Source organism: Oryctolagus cuniculus, chromosome 7, assembly GCF_964237555.1.
Source record: "Oryctolagus cuniculus chromosome 7, mOryCun1.1, whole genome shotgun sequence".
NCBI lineage: Eukaryota > Metazoa > Chordata > Mammalia > Lagomorpha > Leporidae > Oryctolagus > Oryctolagus cuniculus.
This window is the reverse complement of record NC_091438.1, coordinates 118143165-118166552: the sequence shown is the minus strand read 5'-3', so window position 1 is coordinate 118166552 and position 23388 is coordinate 118143165. Positions and strand designations below refer to the sequence as shown.

General features: G+C 59.4%; 2 protein-coding genes across 4 annotated transcripts in view; one reads left to right on the top strand and one right to left on the bottom strand.

The window, feature by feature from the left end:
• Positions 1 to 1737: 1737 nt before the first annotated feature.
• Positions 1738 to 17929, top strand: PCSK9 (proprotein convertase subtilisin/kexin type 9). Its single transcript, XM_051856432.2, has 12 exons — positions 1738 to 2343; positions 5707 to 5898; positions 8656 to 8779; positions 9426 to 9574; positions 9786 to 9927; positions 12140 to 12336; positions 13022 to 13205; positions 13687 to 13860; positions 14099 to 14247; positions 14833 to 15004; positions 16844 to 17028; positions 17594 to 17929. The coding sequence occupies exons 1-12, from the start codon at positions 1840 to 1842 to the stop codon at positions 17789 to 17791; spliced, it is 2370 nt and encodes a 789-aa protein (XP_051712392.2). The 5' UTR covers positions 1738 to 1839; the 3' UTR covers positions 17792 to 17929.
• A 1068-nt stretch (positions 17930 to 18997) lies between these two features.
• USP24 (ubiquitin specific peptidase 24) overlaps positions 18998 to 23388 on the bottom strand; it is a 152297-nt gene continuing 147906 nt past the window's right edge. For all 3 annotated transcript variants that reach the window (XM_051856428.2, XM_051856430.2, XM_051856429.2), the window contains one exon: positions 18998 to 21552. In XM_051856428.2, the coding sequence (XP_051712388.2) occupies positions 21490 to 21552 (63 nt within the window). In that variant the 3' untranslated portion in view covers positions 18998 to 21489. The remainder of the gene's footprint in view (positions 21553 to 23388) is intronic.

The window sequence follows — 23388 nt, the reverse complement described above, 5'->3', positions numbered from 1 at the left end:
GGGGCTGCCTCACCCGCCCCCAATCCAAACGCACTCACTGCACCCTGGGCAGCAGCTCCCTGGGGACTTTGTGCCTGGGCAGACAGGGGAGCCTCAGGGAAGCATGGTCCCCTCTCTCCCCGCGGCAGGACAAAGCCTTGGGCCAGGATGCTGCCCAAAGCGCATTGCCAGTACACTTCCGTTTGGGAAGCCCAAGGACAGCCACGGCTGCCCCCTTGATTAAATGATTAATGCGCTCCTCTCCCGCGCCAGGGACCGCATTGGATAAGGAAACCGGAACAAAAAGGGGCGGCTCTGCCTCGCTCGCGGAGGCTTCTGTCCCTGCGCCCCTGGGGGGCACCGTCTTTGGACAGTGGCCCGCCTGGGTGAAAAGGGCGCCCCCTTGGCAGTCTAGGCTCCAGATTCAGAGTCACTTCGCACCTGCAGCCCAGCCCCCGCCCCAGGAGCCTTTGATGTGGATTTTGTTGGGTGCTGGTATCTCTTGCTTAGCCCCGCAGCTCCTCTGTCAAGCTTCATTCACGTGGGGAGTAGCACCATGGAATGGCACCTTCGTCCCTACAGCTAACACGGTCTCTGTTCTGCGCCCTTGCGAGGACTCACAGGCAGGGCTCCAATCCCAGGAATTCCCTTATCACCTCTGCAGCTCACATCCTGCTGTCAGCCGTTAACTGAGACCTTTTTTTCCAGGAACTTCAAGCCCTGATCAAAGAAATTAACACCCTGTGTACCATTAGACCCAGACAGACAGGAGCCCACCTCTGCCATCCCACAGGCAATGTGCTAGCCCCTATCACAGACCAGTTCACATTTGCAGGCTGAGGCCCAGCCGTGAGCTGCTCAGTCCCAGCTCTGTAGGATTCACTGCCGTGACCTTGGGGAGTCGGGGATTGAGTGATGACTGCACATTGCAATATATACCTGCCTGGCCCCATCAGCCTGATGTCAGTGCCTGGTTTCCTGAGCAACAACTGAGCTGACCCTGTTTTAGGGGTTCCTATAGCAACACCTCTGACCCGAGCTGGGGCTATTCTCAGAAGGAGCGGTGTGTCTGCAAAGTGGGACCCACAAACCTTCATTGTGCTTCTCGGTGCAGCCCTCCTGGGCAGAGCCAACCTCTTTGCACCCAAAGGTCTCTGCCTTCTCGGGCGTGGCACACGGTAGGTGGTCCCTGGGCACTTGCCCTGCTCAGCTCTTGGACACAGTGTGTCAAAGGAATCTTCACCATCATTTGGAACCCTGAGCTGGAGCTGACCGTGGGATGTTGAGTGTACCTGTATGATAGCTTTACATGATCAAACTGAGTTTTGGGGGAGTCTTGGTCCCTTGAAATGTGTTGCAGGCTGGAAATGAGAAGCAAGCAGTGTCTTCAAGAACAGCCAGTTGGTGAGGTCCAAGCACAGGGAGCAGAAGGGGGCAGAGGCCTGGATGCGCTCCAGGCTAGATTGAGAAAGATGCCAGGTGAAGCTGGAGACAGAATTGGGCACAGCCTGCAGCTACATTGATTAGGAAGGGTCACCAGGGGCAGGGAGGAGGCCGGCTGGAGGAGGTGGCTAAACATCGTTGGAGCAAGAGGCCAGGGAGGTGGAAGGCAGACCCGGAAATGCTGTCGAGGTGGGCGCCGGGGAAGGGAGCCTGGCACAGCTCGCAGGGCGCAGGGTGAGACTTGTAGAGGAGGTGCATGCCGCCCACCGGCGGCCTTCCAGCCCAATTAGGATTTGGGACCCTTTCCCCCTCCCTCCGGGCGTCATCTGAGGCGCTCTGGGGAGGGCGATGCCGAAACCTGATCCTCCAGTTGGGGGGGGGGGGCTCCGTTAATGTTTAATCGGATCGGATCGTCCAATGGGGCTCGGGTGGTGTGATCTCCGGCCCCCGGGCGTGGATCACCCACACCCGACACGGTTCCCCGCGACGGGGCGGAGCCGCCCACCTCGGGGTACGAGCCCGGAGGAGTCGGCTTGGCCCAGGCTGCCCCTTCTCTGTGGCGCGCAGAACGCACGCAGCCCCGAGCCCCGAGTCGGAGCTCCCGCGCTTGCACGGTCTTCACACCGCCACACACTGGGTGCGGTCTCCGTGGACCGCGAGCATCCTCTGGGTCTGGGCGGCAGGGCGCAGACCCCTCCTGTCACCCCGATGGGCAACGGCGGCTCTGGGCGGCCGTGGTGGCCGCTGGCCCCGATGCTGCTGCTGCTGCTGCTCCTGGGTCCTGCAGGTGCCCGTGCCCGTGCCCGGGAGGACGAGGACGGCGACTACGAGGAGCTGGCGTTCTCCTTCCCATCCGAGGAGGATGACCCGGCGAACACGGCGCAGCACGTGGCCTCCGCTACCTTCCACCGCTGCGCCAAGGTGCGGGCGCCAGGGTGCGAGGCGGGGAGGAGCCCGCGGCGGGAATGCAGGTGGATGCCGCTTTTTCCTCCAGTCTCAGTTTCCCCCCACGTAAGAGGGGCTGCAATGGAGGTCTCCAGGGGCCCTGTTCTCACCGGCCACGGGCCTGGTGCACTGTTGGGGACTACAGGCACAGGTGGCGGTGACCGAAGAGCCGGTGACGGGGAAGGTGGCTGTCTGGGGAATCGCTGGGGCGCACAGCTCTGTGCGTAGCAAGGTTCGCGGGATGGGAGGCCCGACGGGCGGAGGTCCGGCTAGCAGAGAGCTCGCGGTGATCTTCGGCCGGGATTGCACACGCGTGGCAGAGGCGGCGCCTGGAATGCTCGTGGGACAACGCGGCCAGCCGACCGTGGTTGCGGAGGGAGTCCTGGAGAGAGGGCGTGGTTGCCCTATGTAGGGGTGCGGTGGGAGTAGACACGGCAGACAGTGGGGCAGGTGGCAATTTCTTCATGCCAGGGACCTCGTACCCGGGTCTTACTCAGCTGAAGAAAGAACGAACGCAAGGGGAAGGGGCACAGTTTCTCTCATGGCCCCGTTGGAGTGTTTGGGCGTCAGGGTTAGGACAGGGCAGGGGCTGGGGGTGCTTGGCTCGTGGTAGCCGGGATTCCCGAGCCCGCAGCCCTCTCCACCTGCTCTGGGCAGCTTCTGCCTGGTACCAGCCTCTGGTGCCCTGCAGTTGTAAGCCCCAGGCTCTGCTGGTATCCCCTGTCCCAGGGTGGAGTCGCATCTGGAGTTGACTCCTGTGGGGCTTGGCAAGTCACTTAGCCTGCACTGTCGGCTAGAAGGGAGGGGGCTGTCCTTCCCCGGGGGTGGCAGTGGATGGGGCGGGGTGGGGAAAGTGGAGGGGAAGTTTTAATTTGACAGCGTGAGTGACCAGGGGTGGTCACTTGCAGGAGGTAGTTAAGTCCCTAGCCGCCAGGTGGCACCCCAGCGACACCCTCTCTGGTGCAAAGGGCAGGCCCTGGGGCAGAGGGGAAGATCCTGCCACTGTCAGCCTTGTGTCCTGCCTCTCCCTGGTATACTGGGCTGCAGGGTGTCAGGTCCTCGCTCGCTCGCCTCAAAGCACCTTCTTCCTGGTTTCCTGCGCCTTTGCGTTATTGAGGGAATTGGTGGGGTTCTGGCCGGGATAAGAAGGGGCATTGCAAGTCTGCACGGCCCTAAAATAACTGCTGTGCAAGCAGCGAGCACCCCACCCTGAGAGGGCAGTAAGGGGCTGCACAGATCCCTGAGTCGAGGCTGGTGGCAGACTAGCACAGAGACCTCCTAGACTTCATTCCTTCAATGAGTGAATGAATTGAATTTAGAATGGCAATGACATTGGCCATCAAGAAAAATTTTAGAATGTTCTGTGTTGTAGTCGCAGGACACGGAGGCCCAGAGAGAGGAGGCGTGTTAGAATCAGCTTCCCCGGAGAGTCCTGCTTCCACTGCAGGACAAGCCTCGCAGTTCAGTCAGCTTTCACTGAGCACGGGGTAATTATTTTGGTGGCCTTTGAAGCCTAAGCAGGAGTTCGACCCATGAAGGTGGCAGGAGGAAGGAACACCAGCACAGAGCAGGGGACGGCAGAGGTGGGAGCAGGGGGTGCGGATCTCCAGGCCTCTGTCCCCCCCCCCCGAAATGTGACATCCCCTGGAAGCCATAGGGTTTTTGTAACTTAGCCAGAGATGGACTCTGAGCTGCCCGACACAGGGTTCCATATTCCACGTGTGTGAATATGCTCAGGCATGCACTTGCTGTGGATTGTGGGATGCAGCGCAGACTCTTCTGCGCATGCTCATTACTGCATTTCCAAAATCCCAACACATTCTGAATTTCAAAACGCATATGGCCCTGTGGCTTCGGATAAAGGGTTTGTGTCCTCTATCCTACCCTGTGTGTAGATGAGGCTGCACAGGCAGGCTAACAGGGGACCAAGGAGGAAGATGGCATTTGGATTTTACTGTGTAAGGCTTTTTGTTGAATAACTTAATTAAATTTGGGCTGGGCATTGTGGCATATAGGGTAAAGCTGCCACCTGTGGCACCAGCATCCCATGTCCAAGCTGCTCCACTTCCCATCCAGCTCTCTGCTAAAGGGAAAAACAGTGGGACATGGCCCGAGTGTTTGGGCTCCTGCCACCCACGTGGGAGACCTGGATGAAGGTCCTGGCTTTTGGCTCCAGCTTGGCCCATCCCTGGCTGTTTCAGCTTTCTGGGGTGTGAGCCAGTGGATGGAACTTTTCTTTCCCTCTCTCTCCCTCTCTCTCTGTAACTCTGACTTTCAAATAAACAAATAAATCTTAAAAACAAATGAATTAATTTTCACTTTATGTGAAAGGGAGACAGAGGTCTTCCATCTGCCAGTTTACTGCGCAGATGCCTTTAACAGCCCAGGTGGGCCAGGCTGAAGCCGGGAGCCTGGAGCTCCATTGAGTCTCCCACCCGGGTGGCGGGAACTTATGTGCTTGAGTCCTCACCTGATACCTCCCCAGGTGCACAGTAGCCAGAGGCTAAGATCAGGAGCAGAGCCAGGGCTCAAACCCAGGCACTCTGACTTGGGATGTGGGCATCCCGAGTTGCATTAAGATGCATCTTAATGCCTGCGTGAAAAGCCCATTTGTGGAAGGTTCTAGAGCAAATGTGTTTGCCTGAGAGCAGTTGGAGCAGACAGAGCTAAGACCCAGCACATCTCCTGCAGACGGTGGCCTGCTGGGGAAGTGTGGTCTTGGCTCACTGCCTGCCCATGTGGACTGTCCTGCTGGGTGCCTTCCACAACCTGCTCTCTTGGCCTTGCCAGCAAGCCTGTGCTGTGGCTGTGGTCCCCATAACACAGATGAGAGAGCTGAGCTCAGAGAGGTTGAGTGACCTGCTTATGGCCACTCAACCAGTGAAGAGTGAAGTTGAGAATCAGGTGCACATTTTTCTGGCTTGAAAGCCCTCTGGACTTCCTTGGGGGAGGAGTCCTGGGGGCACTGAGTGGGGAGGGAGTGGCCTCTCCTGATTGCGGTGTAACCAAGAAGGCCTCTGGGCAGCGATGGCGTTTAGACAGAGCCTCCAGGGGTGACCAGGACCTGGCAGGGCCCCTGGGGAGCTAGGTGCAGGCACAGAGGAGAACCCTTTGTTGCATGTAGCTCTGGGTGCCATGTTTGTCTGACTGCTGGTGAACTCCGTTAAACTAAGGGTCGGCCTGCAGGTGACGCTGTGTTTATTTCTGGGCCCTTTTTGGTGCCTGCTCCTTGTGGTTTACTATGCTGCGTCATTCCGATTTGTCGTGAGTAGGACAAGGGGCACCCGGAGTGCGTGGGGCTTTCGGTGTCATCGTGTTCCTCTTCCTCGCCTGGGACAGGATTTCTGGAGGCTGCAGGGCACCTACGTGGTGGTGCTGAAGGAGGAGTGCAGCCGTGAGCAGACAGAGCGCACCGCCCGCCGCCTGCAGGCCCGGGCTGCCCGCTGTGGCTACTTCACCAAGGTCCTGCACCTCTTCCATGACCTCTTCCCCGGCTTCCTGGTGAAGATGAGCAGTGACCTGCTGGACCTGGTGAGCCGCCCTCCTTGGCATGGCCGCTCGCTCCTGCCTGGGCTGCGGGCAGCTGTCCTTAGTGCGCCCGGCGCCCCAATCGGGAGACAGCGCCCAGAGCGGTGACTACCGCCTCTGTGTGGAGGGTCCTTTGAGTCTGGTCATGCCCACCCCTGCCATGGTGAGTCCATTTTCACTTGAAAGAAGAGGCTGGGGCTCAGAGTGGATCACACAGGCAGCTGGGTCAGATGCAGTGTCTGCCTGCCAGCTGTCCTCGTGCTGGTGCACCTGCTCCCTGTGGGAACATGTAGGTACAAGGCCCGGGGACACTCCAGGCCTCTGAGTCATTTCATGAAAGTGGTGACTCAAGGGCCCCGAATTCCTGTGCAGCGGATGCTCTCCATGGTGGCCTTCCTCCCTTAGGCTGGGGTGGGAGGGCCTCCTCCCTCCAGCTTGTTCCGAGTGTCACAGCCTTGCTGGACGGGCAGAAAGGGACCTGGGTGACTTCTGGCCTCGCTTCTCCTTACCCAGGCCCTAATGCTTTCCATGCACATGTTTCATTTATTCAAAAGTCAGAGAAACAGAGACAGAGACACATAGGGAGAGATGTCCCATCTGCTGGTTCATTCCCCAAAGGCCCACCACAGCCAGGGTGGACCAAGCAAAAGCCAGCGATGAGGAGCTCAATGCAGGTGTCCACGTGGGTGGCAGGGACCCAAGTACTCGAGCCATCACTTGCTGCCTCCCAGGGTGTGCCAAATGCAAATCTTTTTTTTTTTTTTTTTTTTGACAGGCAAAGTGGACAGTGAGAGAGAGAGACAGAGAGAAAGGTCTTCCTTTGCCGTTGGTTCACCCTCCAATGGCCGCTGCGGCTGGCGCGCTGTGGCCGGCGCACCGTGCTGATCTGATGGCAGGAGCCAGGTGCTTCTCCTGGTCTCCCATGCGGGTGCAGGGCCCAAGCACTTGGGCCATCCTCCACTGCACTCCCTGGCCACAGCAGAGAGCTGGCCTGGAAGAGGGGCAACCGGGACAGAATCCGGCGCCCCAACTGGTACTAGAACCTGGTGTGCTGGCGCCGCAAGGCGGAGGATTAGCCTAGTGAGCCGCGGCGCCGGCCCAAATGCAAATCTTAAAAAGAGACTTTCCTGCCTGTGCCCCCACCTCCCCACCTACTCCCTCCCTGCCCTTTAACTTGATGATCACTTTCACACTGATTCTCTACTGGGCTGGGGGCTTCTCAGCCTCCTGCAGACACTGATGCCCAGAGCGGGACAGATCTTGCCTGAAGTCACACAGCATATGACTGGCAGCTCTCCTACCTCCATGGCACTGCTGCCCATGATCTAGTCAGTGTGCCAAGTCTCGAAGGGCCACGGTGCCCACCCACTGCCCAATGGAAAGCCTATGCCCACTGGCCAGGGCAGCTTCACAGAGGCGAGGAAGCTGCAGACATTGGCCAAGGAGAGAGAGGCTCTGGCTGCACCCCAGCCCGGGTGCAAGTCCTGAAGCTGCTGTTCATCACTTTGTCTAAGCTTGGACACATTCCTCCACCTCCTGGGCCCCCAGCCCCTTGTCTGTGGGCCAGGTATAACAACAAGGGTCGCTGTTTAAGGGCCAAGTAAAACCATGAAGAAGTAAACATTTTATTTATGTATGTATGTATTTGAAAGGCAGAGAGAGAGAGAAAGAGAGAGAATTTTCCCATCTGCTGGTTCACTCCTTAAATGTCCACAATAGCTGGGGCTGGGTCAGGCTGAAGCCAGGAGTCCAGAACCCCATCCAGATCTCCCACCTGGGTGGCAGAGAGCCAGCTACTGAGACCTCAGCTGCCGCCTCCCAGGGTGTGCATTCGCAGGGAGCAGAGCTGGGACTGATCCCGGGCCCCCTCTTATGTAATGTAGGTGTGCCAAGTGTCGCCTTATCCTCTGGGCTAAATGCCTGTCCTAGAGGCGTGAAGGTTCTAGGCAGATGCTCAGTACAGAAATGACGGAGGCATGGGTAGGTTAGCGGCCCCGGGGTACTGAGGCACCCAGAGACTGGTTGTGGGAAGCTGTTTGCACCTCTATGTGGAAGGGCATGGGGAGCGTGTAGCTTTCCCTCTGCCAAGTGGGGACTGGCAGGGTGGAGGAGGGGGCCGGGTCACTGGAGGCTGCAGCCGCTGCTGGATCTCTGTCCCAGAGTGGGGGAGGGGGAGTGCTGCAGCCACACTCTGGCCCCCCACACTCTTGCTGCTGCCTCCCACTGGCTGAGCACAGCTGGGGCGGGGCGGGGGGCGGTCCTGGAGCTGCAGTCTGTAGGGTCAGCCTCCTGGGTGCTGAGCAGGGCAGACAAGCAGGGAGTGGATCTGGGGGCAAACAGTGCTTTCAGTGAGACCTGGCTGTGGAGTTCCAATCCTGAGTTTTAGGCTGAGTGACAGAAAGTAACACACACACACACACACACACACACATACAGATAGATCTACCATCCATTGGTTCACAGCCCTGGGTGCTGCGTCTCGATCCCTGTCCAGACTGCTCAGAGCCGGGCAGTGGCTCCTAGCATGAGCTGTGAAATCCAGAATCCTTCCTAAAAGGACGGTCCCGGCTCCATGGCTGAATTGTGGGAGTGCTGAGCTTCCCAGTCTGATGGAGGAGTGACGAGACCCCAGCCGCTGCCTCACTTGGGCACCTGGAGGGAGCCTGCCAGGCGGCTGGGCTGCACTTGGGCGGGTAGGGCGTGGCTGTGGCTGTGGTGGCCGCTGGCCCAGTGCAGTCTCTTGGTCTCTGGTGTCTGCAGGCCCTGAAGTTGCCCCACGTCAAGTACATTGAGGAGGACTCCTCCGTCTTTGCCCAGAAGCTTCCATGGAACCTGGAGCAGATTTTCCCTGTGCGGTACCAGGCGGATGAGCACCGCCCGTCCAGTAAGACCCCCGGCTGTGCCCTGCCCCCTACCACCCATGCTGAGGGCACTTGCTCAGCCCTGGCCTGCCCCTCCTCCCCACCGGGGGCCCTTGTCTGTCCCATCCCTACTCCCGAAGCCCAATTGCTGCCTTCTGTTGGCCCACGGGGCACGCGAGTCCTTCCTCACCTCCCACAAATCCTTGGAGTGGCCCAGACCCCCAGGCTCCCCTCCACGCCTGTTTCCTCTCTGTGGGACGAGCTGGCCAGCTCCCACTGCTGGGCAGTCATTATTCTTCTACTTTTTTCAAACCTTATCTGTCTCCCTCTTGGGCTTGCTGAGCTGTGGGAGGCCAGGAATGAGGGCTTGGGTCATCTTAGACCATAACATGATTTTTGAATGTTCTTATTTTGTGCTATTATAAATATGATGGAGCCAGATGATTTGATTCACATTCGGGCTCTGTCGTTTGCCAGCTGTGTGGCCTTGCACCGTTGCCTGCCCTCTCTGTGCCTCCCCTTCCTGGTCTATAACATAAAGACATCGTAGCACATGTGGGGGATGTGGGGAAGCATTGAAGGTGCTTACCACAGTGCTTGGGATGTAGTAAGTGTTTTACGTCGCTGCCACAGCGTTGACTACAGGGTCATTCTCTCCTCTTGCACAAGTGTCCATGAGGGCAGATGGAAGTGGCCTCGTAGAGGTGTATCTCTTAGACACAAGCATCCGGAGTGGCCACCGGGAAATCAAGGGCAAGGTCACGGTCACCGACTTCGAGAACGTGCCTGAAGAGGATGGAATAGACTTCCATAGACAGGTGAGCCCTGTTCCTGTCACCATCCTGGAGGTGGGTGGGGCCCACTGCCCTGAGTGCTGGCATCGTGGCTGCACCGCCAACTTGGCCTTCCCAGCCCTCATTCTTCCTTCCCTGCCTTCCACTGTGGGGCGGGGATGTCAGTCCCTCCAGCCCCCTGCTGATGTCTGGTGCGTGGGTGGGCTTTCTCACACGGCTCTGTGTCACTTTGCAGGAGAGCAAGTGTGACAGCCATGGCACTCACCTGGCAGGGGTGGTCAGTGGCCGGGATGCTGGCGTGGCCAAGGGCACCAGCCTGCGCAGTCTGCGCGTGCTCAACTGCCAAGGGAGGGGAGCGGTGAGCAGCATTCTCATGGGTGAGTGGGGCTCTCTGCACCTGCGCCTGCTGGGCGGGTGGCCCCAGCACAGCGAGAACCAGCAGCATCTCCTGGCCGGGCAGGCCCCCAGGGTTCGCGGTGCAGGTGGAGAACTGGAGCCCAAGAGGCCGGCTCCTTGGTCTCTTCATAGCTCCATAGGGCTCCCATTTTCAAATCCCTTTACGTGGTTAGGGCTTGCGTGGTGCTGTCCTAGATTTCAGGGCAGCTTGAGGTGACCCACGCCACTTCTCTCTCTTCTGCTTGCACGCCTCTAAAGCCGGGGACCTCACTGGCTTGCGTAACTTGTTGGCGCCTGCAGGTGCCCCAGCCAGGCCGAGGGCTTCTTCCAGACGTCTGCAGCTTCCTCCACCTGGTCCACCTAGAGGAGCCCTGGGGAGGTCTGGCTGAGAGTCGTGGGCAGAGAGCCAGGAGTGAGTGCTCATTTGCCAGTTTCCTCCTGTGGCAAGACCTGGAGCATGGGGCTTTGCACCCCACACCCTGGGCAGGCCTTGCCATTCCTAGGAAGCAGTTGACACAACCAGCGCAGAGAGGCAGGTGACTTCGTGTAGTCACATGTCATTGACCTCACTGGTACAAGTGCCGGCTGTGGGCAGTGGCTAGCCCTCCCCCTGAACCCCAGGCCCTGTGTAAGACGGCGGCCCCTGCATGGGCAGAGACAGCCCGCAGGCCTGTTTGGAAGGTGGAGGAGGCCTGGGAGGCTGCCTTGTGCTACATGAGCTCTGCCTCGGGACCACAGGTTCTGCTGCCACTTTAAAGGCAAAGATCAGTCACCTCTTGTCCCGTCAGCTGGCCCCTGTGCCTGACCCTGCCTTCACTGGCTCTCCTACGCCCAGGCAGGCCAGGCCCACAGGTCAGCGTGTGGTGAGGAGGCTGCCATTTCTCAAGAGGCTTTCCCCAGGGAAGAAGGAGCCCCCTCTTGCAGCCCTGGCCTTGTTTCGCGGCCCCTGGTACGTTACCTGGTGCACAGGGGCTCTGCGAACAGTTGCTGCTCCTTGCATTGTGGAAGCAGATGATGGTCCGAGCGCAGGGACCCGCACACAGCAGGTGTGCCGTGGCCGCAGCTGTACCTGTCTGGCTGCTCTCCCATCTGCACAGCCACCTCCACTCTGAGCCAGCTGTGGGATTCCACCGCCTTGGACATGTCCCAGAGACCAGGATCCAGAATGTTCTGAGGGGATGGCCAGGCCACCCCCCCCATTTTGACAGAGCAGGAGCAAGAGCATGAGGGGACCAGCTATCATCCCCAGGTCCCCTGGCGCAGCAGCACCAGAGCTGCTGTTAGGCTCCAGGTCTCCAGGCCCCTGGGCCAGGGCTCAACGGTGGACCAGGGCTCGCTGGTGGGGCCAGGGCTTAGACGCATCCATCCCTCCTGGCCACCCAAGGCAGACCCTGGCCTGCAAGCTCAGGTCCTAAGAAAGAGGGGCAAAGTGCCACCGAGGTCACAGGAAGCTGACCCTCAGGGCAGGGGGCTGGGGAGGCCCCACTGCAGGACATGCAGACTAAACCTTGAGCAGCAATTGTCCCAAAGGTCGCAGCTGGTGTGTGGGTGGCCAGGACAGGGCCCCAGTGTGTGTGGGTCTAGGACTCCAAGGTGTAGGGGAGGGGCGTGTGAGCCAGGTCCTGGGGGTGGGTCAAGGAGGCCCTGGTCATCCCTCTGAGGCCCCTCTGCCCCCATAGGACCCCGGATTCCTGGAGAGGGCTGGTAATAGGGTGGCTGTGAGGTAGCTGTGAGCTCATATACTCAACCCCTGGAGAGCACCCACAGCCGGAAGGGCTGGAGTGGGTGCTGTCCATGTGCTTCTCATGGGTGTCAGTCAGGGGGTCCCAGGCCATTGGGCCCTGCAGGATGTGTGTGCTCAGAAGAGCTGGAAGGAACTGGCTCCCGAGATGCGGTGGCTAGGAAGTATAGCAGGTGTCGCGAGCCAGCAGCTGCACCCCCTCTTACTGGGGACCCCGGTCTTTTCTCATGAGGCCTCCAGCTGGGTGATGAGCCATCCCCCATCACAGAGGGCCATCTGCTGTTGCATCTCCTGATTGAAATGTCAGTCATATCCGAAACACACCTTCCTGGCAGCCTGCAGACAAGTGCTTGAGCAGACACAGGGCATGGAGCTGCCCTGGAATCACCCCTGTGGGACGGGCCTGGAAGGGTGGATCTTTCCAGGGTCTCACTTTGGCTCTGTCCTCTCAGGCCTGGAGTTTATTCAGAAGAACCACCTGGCCCAGCCCACGGTGCCGCTGGTGGTGCTGCTGCCCCTGGCCGGTGGCTATAGCCGGGTCCTCAATGCCGCCTGCCAGCGCTTGGTCAGGACAGGCATAGTGTTGGTCGCTGCTGCCGGCAACTTCCGGGAAGATGCCTGCCTCTACTCCCCAGCCTCTGCTCCCGAGGTGGGTGCTGGCATGCTGCCCCTGGCCCGCAGAATGGAGGAGAAGATGGGTCCCCTTCCCAGAGGCCGTGCAGGCCTGGCTCCCCTGCAGCAGCCCGGGGAGGGGAGGGCATGACTCCGGACGATCCCAACTCCTGGGAAGGGCAGCACCTTCAGTCCCACCCCCAGCAGGCAGCTGTCCCCTATGGCTCAGGAGCTCAGGAGCAGATGCAAGTCAGAGCCAGTCACCCGGGGGCACCAGGGGGCTGCTGTGTGCCTGGCTCAGAGGAGCCGACGGCCTGCTGGGGCTGAGGCCGTTCTGACCAGCTCGAGGGGTTCAGAGTCAGGTGGGGGGCAGTGGGGGGTGCAGATGGGAACCTGGCGGTGATAACCTGGGCCTTCTCTGGATCCCCTGGCTGCCAAATTTAAAACTGCAAAAAAGCAAAACAAAACCCAGCACTTGGTCCAGCCTTGCCTGCTCTGCTCCACCAGAACAGAGGAATGGCTCCAGGCTAGTGCAGGAGGCACTCAGGTAGAGCAGGGAGCACAGAGTTTGCCCAGGGACTTGCACGTCCCTCATTTGGGCCATTTGGGTGGGACCCCAGCAGGTTTCTAGGAGTCAGTCGGTGTCGCTGGCAAGGTCCCAGTCTGTGCCTGCAGCCCCTCCCACAACTCCTCTCGATACCCCTGCATCCTCACCTTCTCAGGTCATCACTGTTGGGGCTACCAATGCCCAGGACCAGCCACTGGCCCTGGAGACCTTGGGGACCAACTATGGCCGCTGTGTGGACCTCTTCGCCCCAGGGGAGAAAATCGTTGGTGCCGCCAGTGACTGCGACCCCTGCTTTATGTTGCAGAGTGGGACATCGCAGGCTGCCGCCCACGTGGCCGGTGAGCCCCCCCTCCCCCCACATGGCCTTGTCTGCTGTGCTTCTACCAGCCCCTCCGGCAGGCAGGGACTGCCCCAGGCTCTATGCTGGGCCTGGGCACAAACACACAGTCTGTTGGGGGAGGCGGAGGGTGGGAACACCAAGTAGGTGGGGCCGGGCTAGAGGGAGCCCAGGGGAGCACCTGGCAGCCTGAGGGTCAGGGATGCTTTCGTGGAGGGGAGGGGTTTGAGCTGGTGGATGGAAGGCGTTCCCCTGGCACACAAGACAGCAGCTGCCAAGGCCCACAGGTGTGAGAGCCCGATGTCCTACCACCTGGTTTTCACATGCATGGGGTGTGGCTGGCTTACCTGCATGGGGATAGCAGCTTGGTGTGTCTGTGTGCGCACCCATGTGCTGGGCATGTGTCCGTGCGTGTGTGTGCCAGCAGGAATCCCCTGGTTGGGAAGGCGGCCCCCCACCTCTGACCGCCTGCCCCATCACAGGCATTGCAGCCATGATGCTGGCCTCCACGCCTGGGCTCTCCCCAGCCGAGCTAAGGCACAGGCTGATCCACTTCTCTGACAAGGATGTCATCAATGAGACCTGCTTCCCGGAGGACCAGCGGGTCCTGACCCCCAACCTGGTGGTTGCCCTGCCCCCCAGCACCGGCACAGCAGGTGAGCAGGATGGCAGGGCAGGGAGGACCGAGTCCAGGCCGGGGGTATGGAGGGTCTGCGGCCCCCGCCATCTCTGCTCCTGTACCTTAAACCCGGTCCACCGGGCTGGGGTGTGGACTGTGGTGAGGAGATGTTGCAGATGACGCTCTTGAAGGCCCTGTCTCCCCACCACAAACTGAAGACACTTCTGGAGTGTCCCAGCTCAGGCCACCCCTCCTCACTGGGGGCCTCGCCTCAGGCGGGCAGCTTTTCTGCAGGACCGTGTGGTCGGCGCACTCGGGGCCCATGTGCATGGCCACGGCCACGGCCCGCTGCGCCCCCGATGAGGAGTTGTTGGGCTGCTCCAGTTTCTCCAGGAGCGGGAAGCGGCGGGGCGAGCGCATCAAGGTAACTGCAGCCTTGAGCCTTGAGTGTGTTCCTGTGGGCAGGGGGATTGTTGCTGTGTGTGTGTGTGTGTGTGTGTAGGGTGCTGTCAGTTCTCAGCTCAGGGGACGGGGGTTGGCCCTGGAGAGCCCCTCCATCCTCAGCACTTCCGTCCCTGCTCTCTGTCCCAAGCCTGCAGGGCTGGGCCAGAGCAGGGGCGGCCCAGGAGGGGCTTCCTGGGAGGCTGGGGACTGGGGCCAAGCGCGCTTTCCATTCATACTGTCTGGGGTGCTTGGAGCTGAAGCCAGCCAAGAGGGGGCACTGGTGTGGATGGTGCAGGTGCCCGGATGCAGGTGGGAGGGTGGGGGCAGGCACTTGCAGCGGAGAGACTGGGTGTGTGAGTGCTGGCTGGAGCCGGGCTGGGGGTGCGGTGGGGAAGGACAGGCTGGTCCCCGCTCTGCTCTCTCAGGTTTCCCTGTGGTTCCATTGCCAAGCCCCTGCCAGGGCAGGAAGGAGCTCCCTGTCCTCGGGGGGGCTGGGAGTGGGACCGACAAGGGTTTGGGGACTCGGCCCAGCTGGAGGAGGTCCCTGTGTCTGTCTCTCTCTCAGGTCCAAGGGGGCAGGCGGGTATGCCTGGCCCACAACGCGTTTGGGGGTGAGGGTGTCTACGCCATTGCCAGGTGCTGCCTGCTGCCCCAGGCCAACTGCAGTGTCCACACGGCCCCACCAGCCAGGGCTGGCGGGGAGCTCCATTGCCACCAGCCAGGCCATGTCCTCACAGGTAGAGGCTGGGCCCTGCCCTGAGGTGGGGGAGGGGTTCCCAACTGCCTCAGGCTTGGTCCTCAGGAATGTCACTGGTCAGATCCTGGAGCCCACTGCAGCCCTGGTTCTGCTGCATCCATGCTGTGTGACCTTGGGCAGGTGACTTGACTTCTCTCTGCTCAAAAAGGAATGAGGGGGGTTACTGTCTTGCTGGGTGTGCTGAGATGGGTACCTTTGGGGCATGCTGGGTGCTTAGTGCCAGTCAGGGCAGGGCGGAGGGGCAGGTCTCAGAGTGGAACAGGCTCAGCTCGAATCCATGCTGCCTTGCAACAGCTGTGTGGCCTGAGCAAGTCACGTAACATCTCTGTGCCTGTTTCATGGATGGGTGCTAAGCACCTACCTGGTATAAATTCTAGTTCCCATTATCATCACCATTACTTTACAATCCATCCTCGGGTCCAGGTAACTATGGATGGGCCTCTCTGTGGGGGCTGAGCCGTGCTGCCTGCGTGGAGTGCAGAGCGGCACTGAGCCTGGCGTCCTATGAGTGAGAGTCCACGGGGGGAGCTGCCTGGCTCAGCAGTTGGTTCTCTGTGAGCGTGTCCTCGGGAGCCATTGAAGGTTGGGGCCAGGAGGGTGAGGGGTGAGGGCTCGCTCTAGGAAGGGCAGGCTGGAGTGCAGGGTGCATTTCCAGTGAAGAGACGAGCCCAGGCAGGTGCTGGTGCCCATGTGGCAGGGAGAGGCCAGAAAGGCCCCACGTGCTGCTGCCATGCTGCCCATGGGCTCGGGCCCCCATCACCGCCCCTTTGTGCCTGCCCTGCAGGTAAGCTTGAGAGCACTGGTCAGCAAGCTGTGGACGCTCTGTGATGCACACCTGAGCCCCATCCTGCAGCCTAGACATGCTGAGTGGCTTCCTCAGGGTGTGCAGCTGGCACGCGGGGCACTGGGCTCGCTGAGATCCTGGTGACTCCTTGCTGCACACCAGCACTTGCTGGAGCTTCATGCATGCTCCCTTGGCTGTCTGCACAGCCTCACTGGGAGCAGGTGCAGTCACTCTTTCCACAAGACTCATAGGACGCTCAGGCTCAGTGCCACTGAGCAGCCACAGGCTAAGGTTTCAGAGCCAGGCCAGGGAGTCCCCAGGGACCCAGACAGACCTCCCACCCCACCAGGCTCACTCTGAATTCCATCTTTTTCTTTTTGAAGATTTGCTTACCAATCTATCTATTTATTTGAGAGGCAGAACTAGAGAGAAAAAGAGGGAGAGAGAGAAGCTTCCATCCCTGGTTCACTCCCCAAAGGTTGGCAACAGCTGATGCTGGGCCAGGAAGGCCATCCTGGCCTCCGGCATGGGTGGCAGGGGCCCAAGCACTCGGGCTATCCTCTGCTGCCTTCCCAAGTGCATCAGCAGGGAGCTGGATTGGAAGCTGAGGAGGTGGGACTCAAACCGGCGCTCATATGGGGTGCCAGAGTCACAAACAGAAGCTCCCCAGCTCCCCACCACTACTCCGAGCCCTGGCCCTGAACTTCTGCCTGGTGGCCCGGTGGGGAGGGGCCTGAGGGGCTGTCAGCACCCCAGGCCTCAGAGCCCCTGCTCCATTGCTCCCTGTATCTGGGTAGAAATGAGATCTCCCCTGAGAAACGGCACTTGAGTGGTTCTCTGAATGCCACACAGCAGGTCCACAGCATAGTGGAGTGGAGAACCCAGGGTCCTGTCACTCAGGCCAACATCTCTTTTCCATCTTGCTTCTGGGTTTCCCAGATCTTGCCACAGACCCCAGAGAGATAGGGCCCACGGGGGGAGGACAAGGGACTCGCCCAGCATCTTTGTGCCTGAGCCGGCTCTCCTCTGCCCCAGGCTGCAGCTCTCACTGGGAGGCTGAGAGCCTTGGCACCCACAGGCAGCCAGCACCAAGGCCACAAGGTCAGCATGCCCAGTGCGTAGGTCACAGGGAGGCCAGCATCCACGCATCCTGCTGCCATGCCCCAGGCCTTGTGTGCAAGGTCAAAGAGAAGCACGGGATCCCGGGCCCTGCAGAGCAAGTAAGAGGCGTGCAGGGGAGGGTGGCACAAGGGTGGGTGGGTGGGGTGCGACGTGTCTGTCCTGTGCAGTTTTTCTGTGTCCGAGGTTGTGCCAGCACGTACAGCATGCGTCAGGGCGTGGCTGTGGGCAGCTTCAGCTGTCGCATGTGCAGTGCTGAGAAGAGACACAGGAACAGGGGCAGAGGCAGGGAGACCAGCCGGGGCAGTGAGGGTCCCCATGGGGGCTGGGATCTGAGCGAGGAGCCACGGGGTGGGGTGGGGCTCAGGTCCTGCTGAACCCCAGCAAGATGGAGTTGAATTAGTGGGATGAGGAAGGCTGTGAGAGGTGTTAGTTTTTTTTTTGGGGGGGGGGCAGGGGAGACACTGGTGGTGTCGCCTTAGTGATCCGGCTGTGGCCTTTGTGTGCTCAGCTATGGGTGTGGGAGAGCCGGCCAGGGTGCCGGGCAGCCAGAGCTGTGCACAGTCCAGGCCTGGTGGGGCTGTCAGGAGGGAGAAGGGATCCCAGGTGGCACGGGGCCCCTAGCGCGCTGGACACCAACTGCCTTCCTCTCCCGGGCTCCTGCAGGTCAGCGTGGCCTGTGAGGAGGGCTGGACCCTGACGGGCTGCAACGCCCTCCCCGGGGCCTCCCTCGTGCTGGGAGCCTACGCTGTGGACAACACGTGCGTGGTGAAGAGCCGTGACGCCGGAACAGCAGGTGGCACCAGTGAGGAGCCCACCGGGGCCGTGGCCATCTGCTGCCGGATCAGGCCCTCCGGGGCCTAGCAGGACCTCCGGTGACAGCCCCAGCCCCGGAGGGCGCGGTGCGGAGCCCCTCCCACCGCAGGCCCTGCCCACCACGGGCAGGAGTCTGGCGCCCCCTTGGGAAAACCCCTGCGCCGGCTCGGCTCCTGCTGGCCACTCCCAGCGCGCCCGCAGCTGGGGCAGAACCACGTTTATTGCGCCAGGCGAAGTCTCCCTGAGAGCAGTCCTCTTCCTGCGGGTGGGGCTGGGAGAGGCAGGTGCGCGGGAACCGTGCTGATAGAGCCTCCTCGCCTGCTCATTTCGCAAAAGCCTCTTCGGGCTCTGGGGTGGGGCCCGGGTGAGATCCAGCCCCGTGATAGGGGTGAGGCGTGGGCCACTGCCATGGCGACTCCAGCCGTCCTCGCTCTGTTCTGCTAACCTGAGGATCAGCGGGCAGTGAGCTGACTTGTCAGCTGGCGGGGCAGGGCCACGGGGTGCGTGCACCTCCCCCGACCGCCCTGACCACCCCGCCAGATAAAAACTTCATCCCCAGATAAAGTTCACGCCTCCAGGCAGTGCAGCCGTGCAGGCCCGCCCTTCGGAGGGCCGGCTCTGAGCCACGCTCTGCACCGCACGAGGCATCCCGTTTTTAAGGGGAGCAGGGAGCCTGGGGGGCACAGGCGCCAGGCAGCTGCGCAGTAGCGGAGCTGGGCCTCACGTGGAGGCCCCTGGGCACTGCTGTGGTCATCCCAGCCCCGCCCCACCCGACCAAACATCTTTGTGTTCTGCTCTCTGTCGCTTTCTTAGCAAGAAGCTTTTCTGGACCGGTTTCGCTTTTGCAACGTGAAGATATTTATTCTTGGCTTTGTAGCATTTTAAAAATAAAAACAACTTTGTCATGGCTCTCACCTGGGCCTCACTGGCGGGCTGCGGCCTTGCTTACAGAATGCTCCTGCGGGGTCTGCCGAATGCTGGAGCAAACCGAGCACTTGCTGAGAACCTGGAAGTATTCTGAGCACCAGCAGATTTGTGGGGCTTCTCCTGTGCCTGTCCTAGGTACAAAATGAACGCTTCCCCATAGCCTCCCTCCGCCGCCCCAGCCAGTTCGGACGCCCACTCCCACCATCCATCAGCAGACTAGAAAAGGAACCCTAGTGCCATTTAGCACCAGGCCAGCCAGCGGCCCACGGAACCTCCACCCCGTGGCCCCATTCTGATGTATACAGAAAAATGCCAGGGAGACACCAACACGTTTTTGAAAAATTTATTTTATACTCTGAGAAGCTAAGAACTCTGCCACGCACAAATCAAATTTAGAATTCCGGTTCTTCCCTAGTTTACCTACTTCCTTTTGAAATTTTATAAACAAGATTTTGTACACAAGAGGTAGCAGAGGACAATTCCAGTCTGCTTGTTCCAAGCTCGAAAGGTAACTGCACACACCTTGAGGTTAGCAGGGAGGTGGGGGGCGGGCAGGCCAGGGTCAACCCTCACGTGTTTTCTCGCTCTCAGCGACCGCGGGAGTCCTCTGGGAGAGGCCCGCGGCGGGGGACGCCTCTGCCGGGCAGCACGGGCCAGCCGAAGGCCGGCTTCACTAGGGAGCTTCTTGCCGACACAACGCATTGAGTCACTTGTGCAATTCCTGCTCGATTTGCAGACCATTTTGAAAATTTATAAAAACATCTTCATCCAAAAAATTGGCAGTAAAAATGACAACTCTTCCAAGGTGAGCCTGTCCCTAGGTGCCGCTTCGTGGGACGTGAAGAAGGCGGCATCAGTAGCCTGGCTGGCTGCAGCTCTCGGAAACCAGGTGGTGAGCTGCAAGCTGAAGCGATGCGCGTTGCAGCGACGACACAGGCAAGGTGAAGCAAAGCACGTGCGTGCGGCGCTGACCGCGGGGGCCGGCGAGGACGGCGGAGGCGGGGCGGAAGGCGTCGTTTCCATAGGAAATAAGGGGACTTAGGAGTGACCGTTTCACTCCTGAATTTGGGCTCCTGAGTGCAGCTGCCAGCGATGACGCCCCAACACCTATCATTGCCGGCTTTTCAGTGTCACGGCCCTCACGGCCCTTCTGTGAGGACGGGTGCGGGCAGGAGGGCGGGGAGGGTCGCCGCAGCACACCATGTCTGCGTGCTCTTGGTCGATTCTAGAACCTGCACGATGGCCACAACAGCATCAGGCCTGCCAGGCGCCCCCACCGGTCCCGGCTCTGCTCTTCCACGCTGCCCTCCTCTTTTCCACGGGCGGCACATAGCCGGCACCGCCCGCGGGGGCCCTGGGAAGCTGAATGGTGAGATGACCGGGTGGCTGGGTTGTGGAGTGCACGGCACTGCCAAGCCGTGCCGTCTGCCCTGCCACGTGTCCATGCAGAACACAAAAGCAACCAAAAAGGCACTTTGGGGCCGGCCGCGCCTCTTTGACCTGGCAGGTCTAACCGATAGGGGCAACCTGGCACTTCCTAAGGCCCCCGGTTCTGCACATGGTGAGCTGAAAGTAAGGCAGAACACTCAACTAAAGGCAAAACAGGGCTGAGAATGTGAGCATTTCAAAATACAAAATGTACAAAATATATGAAGTGTGTTGGTGTAAACCTCCCCCCCACCCCCGGAGCTGGTATCTAACTGGAAATAAGTAAATGATGCTATACTTGGGAAGTACAACTAAATGGATGGCTGTCCAATGGTTTTCTAGTTATTTCTAGGAAAAGAAATATTAAGCCAGACCTGTCGTTTCCTTGTTAGTAGTCCTATTGAGGAGAATCAATGTCTCAAATTCCTTCTCTGCATTAAAATTACTGCAGAACTCACCAGCGGTGTCTTCCAATGCAAACACTTCACTTCGCATACAACTGCTCTCCAGGGGTTCAGTAATTAGGTTTTAAGCAAAAGCCAATGATTGCAGATCACATGATTTAAGACTACAGTTTATTCAATATGTCTCCAAGCATTAAAGGTAACTGTATGAAGTCAAACCTTAAAGTGCTTTGTACTTTGCTGCTGTCAAGTCTGTTAGGGAACACCTCAGACCTTTATGCCCGACATCAGGGTGCACCCTGTGCTTCTGGGGGACACGGCATGGTTTGCTTTTTCTTTTTTTATTGCTCTTTGCAATCTTTTATATCAGAAAAATACCTTAAAGAGCTTAATTAATTCCCCGATTTTTGGTCCTGGCAACATTTGATCAAGATCCAAGCTTTGGCCAGGACTTTTCCAGACCCTTCGGAAGCTCTACACCCCAGGGAGACATATTAAATACAGAGGTCTGTGTAACCTGCATTCTGCAACTAGCATTTTACCACGGGAGGGAACTCGAGCCCATCGCTTTACATCACTTTAAACGGGATATTCCTACTCAATGTCACCACAAGATTAAAAATTTGCCCCCACATAGCAAAAGGCAGCCTGCTTTTTTCCCTTAAAATATAAAAACCAAAGGGATTTCTTTTGTAGCATCAGAGAGAAAGCAACGGCTTTACCCCTCACTCTTATGTTCATGTAACAAAAGTCTGCCACCAACTTTATTTCCTAAAATCGTCACAGAAGTGTTGATGCAGGTGTGGACTGTGCCCTGGGACAGAGGATCCGCAGGCCGGCGTCCTCCCACCGCCAGACAGCGCCCGTGGAACACCCGCTCGCTGGTAAAGTGCTCGCTGCTCCGTCACGCAGCCCTCCCGTCCACTCGCCAGGCTCTGCCAAATGTCTCTAAAGGTGCTGAGCATCCACAGCCGCCGGGCACGCCCCCTAAGGGTCCACGTCGTCAAGGTCACTTCTTAACTCGCCAATCATCATGGGAGACTCTGAACCCTGCGAGAGTTGGAGAACAGAGTTTTCTACGTGGCCTCATTTATTTGGGTTCTGTAATTTAAGCGCGTCTTCACCTAGCAACTCCATCAAGGCTTATTAAAGGATAGTAACACATAACCTATTTCACCTTTCAATTCTCTGGTCTCATTTAGTCACTGATACACCCCAGTGACGTCTTGCCTGAAGCCACAGTGCTACACGGGCTCTGGCCAGAATTCCAGGTGAGCCACGCAATAAGGCAGAGGGATGGGCTGACTACCACCGTTGCCTACTCTGTGCCAGGCCCTGTACCTGCTGGAGGGGCCCTGGGTCATTCCCAGATCTAAATGCTGCCTCTGTCACCACGTGCACTTAACAACAGTCTCAAGACCTCCCAAGTGCCATGGGGCTGGAGAGGACCAGGAGTGACATGGAGGCTGCATGGGAGGGGCCGGCAGGAGGAGGAACAAAGCGTTACTTGACTAATGGACATTGAGGAAATGTGGGGAGAGGCATGCAGGGGCCGAATCAGTCCACGAAGATGAGGACAGGAAACACAGGCCACTGGTCACGCCACTGCTGGGAGAAGGGAGGGGCCAGGCAGGAAGAGGCCAAAGAGTGACCGGGCACTGAGAGGCTGCAGATGGAGGGTTCAGATAACCCCGGAACAGGCTGGCTGTGGGCAGAAGACATGGGGAGAGGAGAGCACACTCAACCACTGCTGGAAAGGGCCTGGCCGCGAGGGTGGCGAGAGTTCAATGTCACGGCGAGAGATGTAGGAAAAGAAAAGAGAAAGAAGAGAACATGCAGTTGTGTCAGGAGGGAGGGGACTGAGGCGGGTAGCTTTTGGGGAGCAGGGGCGAACTTCTCCCCACACGGGGGTAGTGCAGGCACACGCACAGTGGGCTCTGAGCGTGGGAACCTGCCACTGCAGCTCTCGTCTGACAGCTTTTATTTTCTGTGAAGGCAAAGCAGGTGATGAGCTAAACTGCTCCAAGGGACCTTGGAGTTACGTCACGTCACACCCAACACCCAGCTCCCAACTACAAAATTGGGGTACGGCCCCCTCACATGCTTGTCACGAGGACCCAAGAGAAAGCTCCGGCAGCATTCATCTGCTGGGCCCTACGTGTGCCAAGGACAGTGAAGGGGCCAGGGAAGGTGTGGGAGTGGGGTATGACCCAGGGTGTCCCCAGAGCTCCCCGGCCAGGCGCGGGCCCCACGGTGTGTGATCGAGAGGGAGGTCTGATCTTTCAGAGGAGGAGCGCGGCCTGGTCCCGGCGCTCCTGGCAGTCCCACACACGCCGTCAGGAACGAACGTGGCAGCTGCCCGGGACTTTTCCTGCCTGCTGGCTCCCCAGGTGCTCTCTCTGCACCCGCTGCACTCATGGTGACCAGCAGACGCAGGCTCCGGCGCGTGCTCAGTCTTCAGCACTGGGAGACAACAAGCTTCCTCCTGGTCAAGGAGCCTGCCTCAGGGAGTTTGTCATAGCAACCAAAATGGACCCTCACTTGAGTCATTACCCACTGCCTCCCAAAGTACACACCAACAGGAAGCTGGATCAGAGGCAGAGCCAGGACTCAAACCCAGGTGCCCCAATATGTGATGCAGGCTTCCCAGGAGGCGTCCTAGCTGCTGCGCCAAATGCCCACCACCTCCCCTTGCCTGAATAGAGGCTTAGAAGTACTCGGACTCCCCGCAAGCAGGTATACTTCCCGTGCAGGGAGCCACGTTCCGAAAGGCCGGTGGCGGGAGAGGAGGGGCTCGTAGTAAGCCAGGAGGAGGAAGTGACCCAGTTGCAGGCGAGCGGCTGTGGTGTGGCTTCACTGGGACTGCTTCCAACTGGGTCTGAGCTG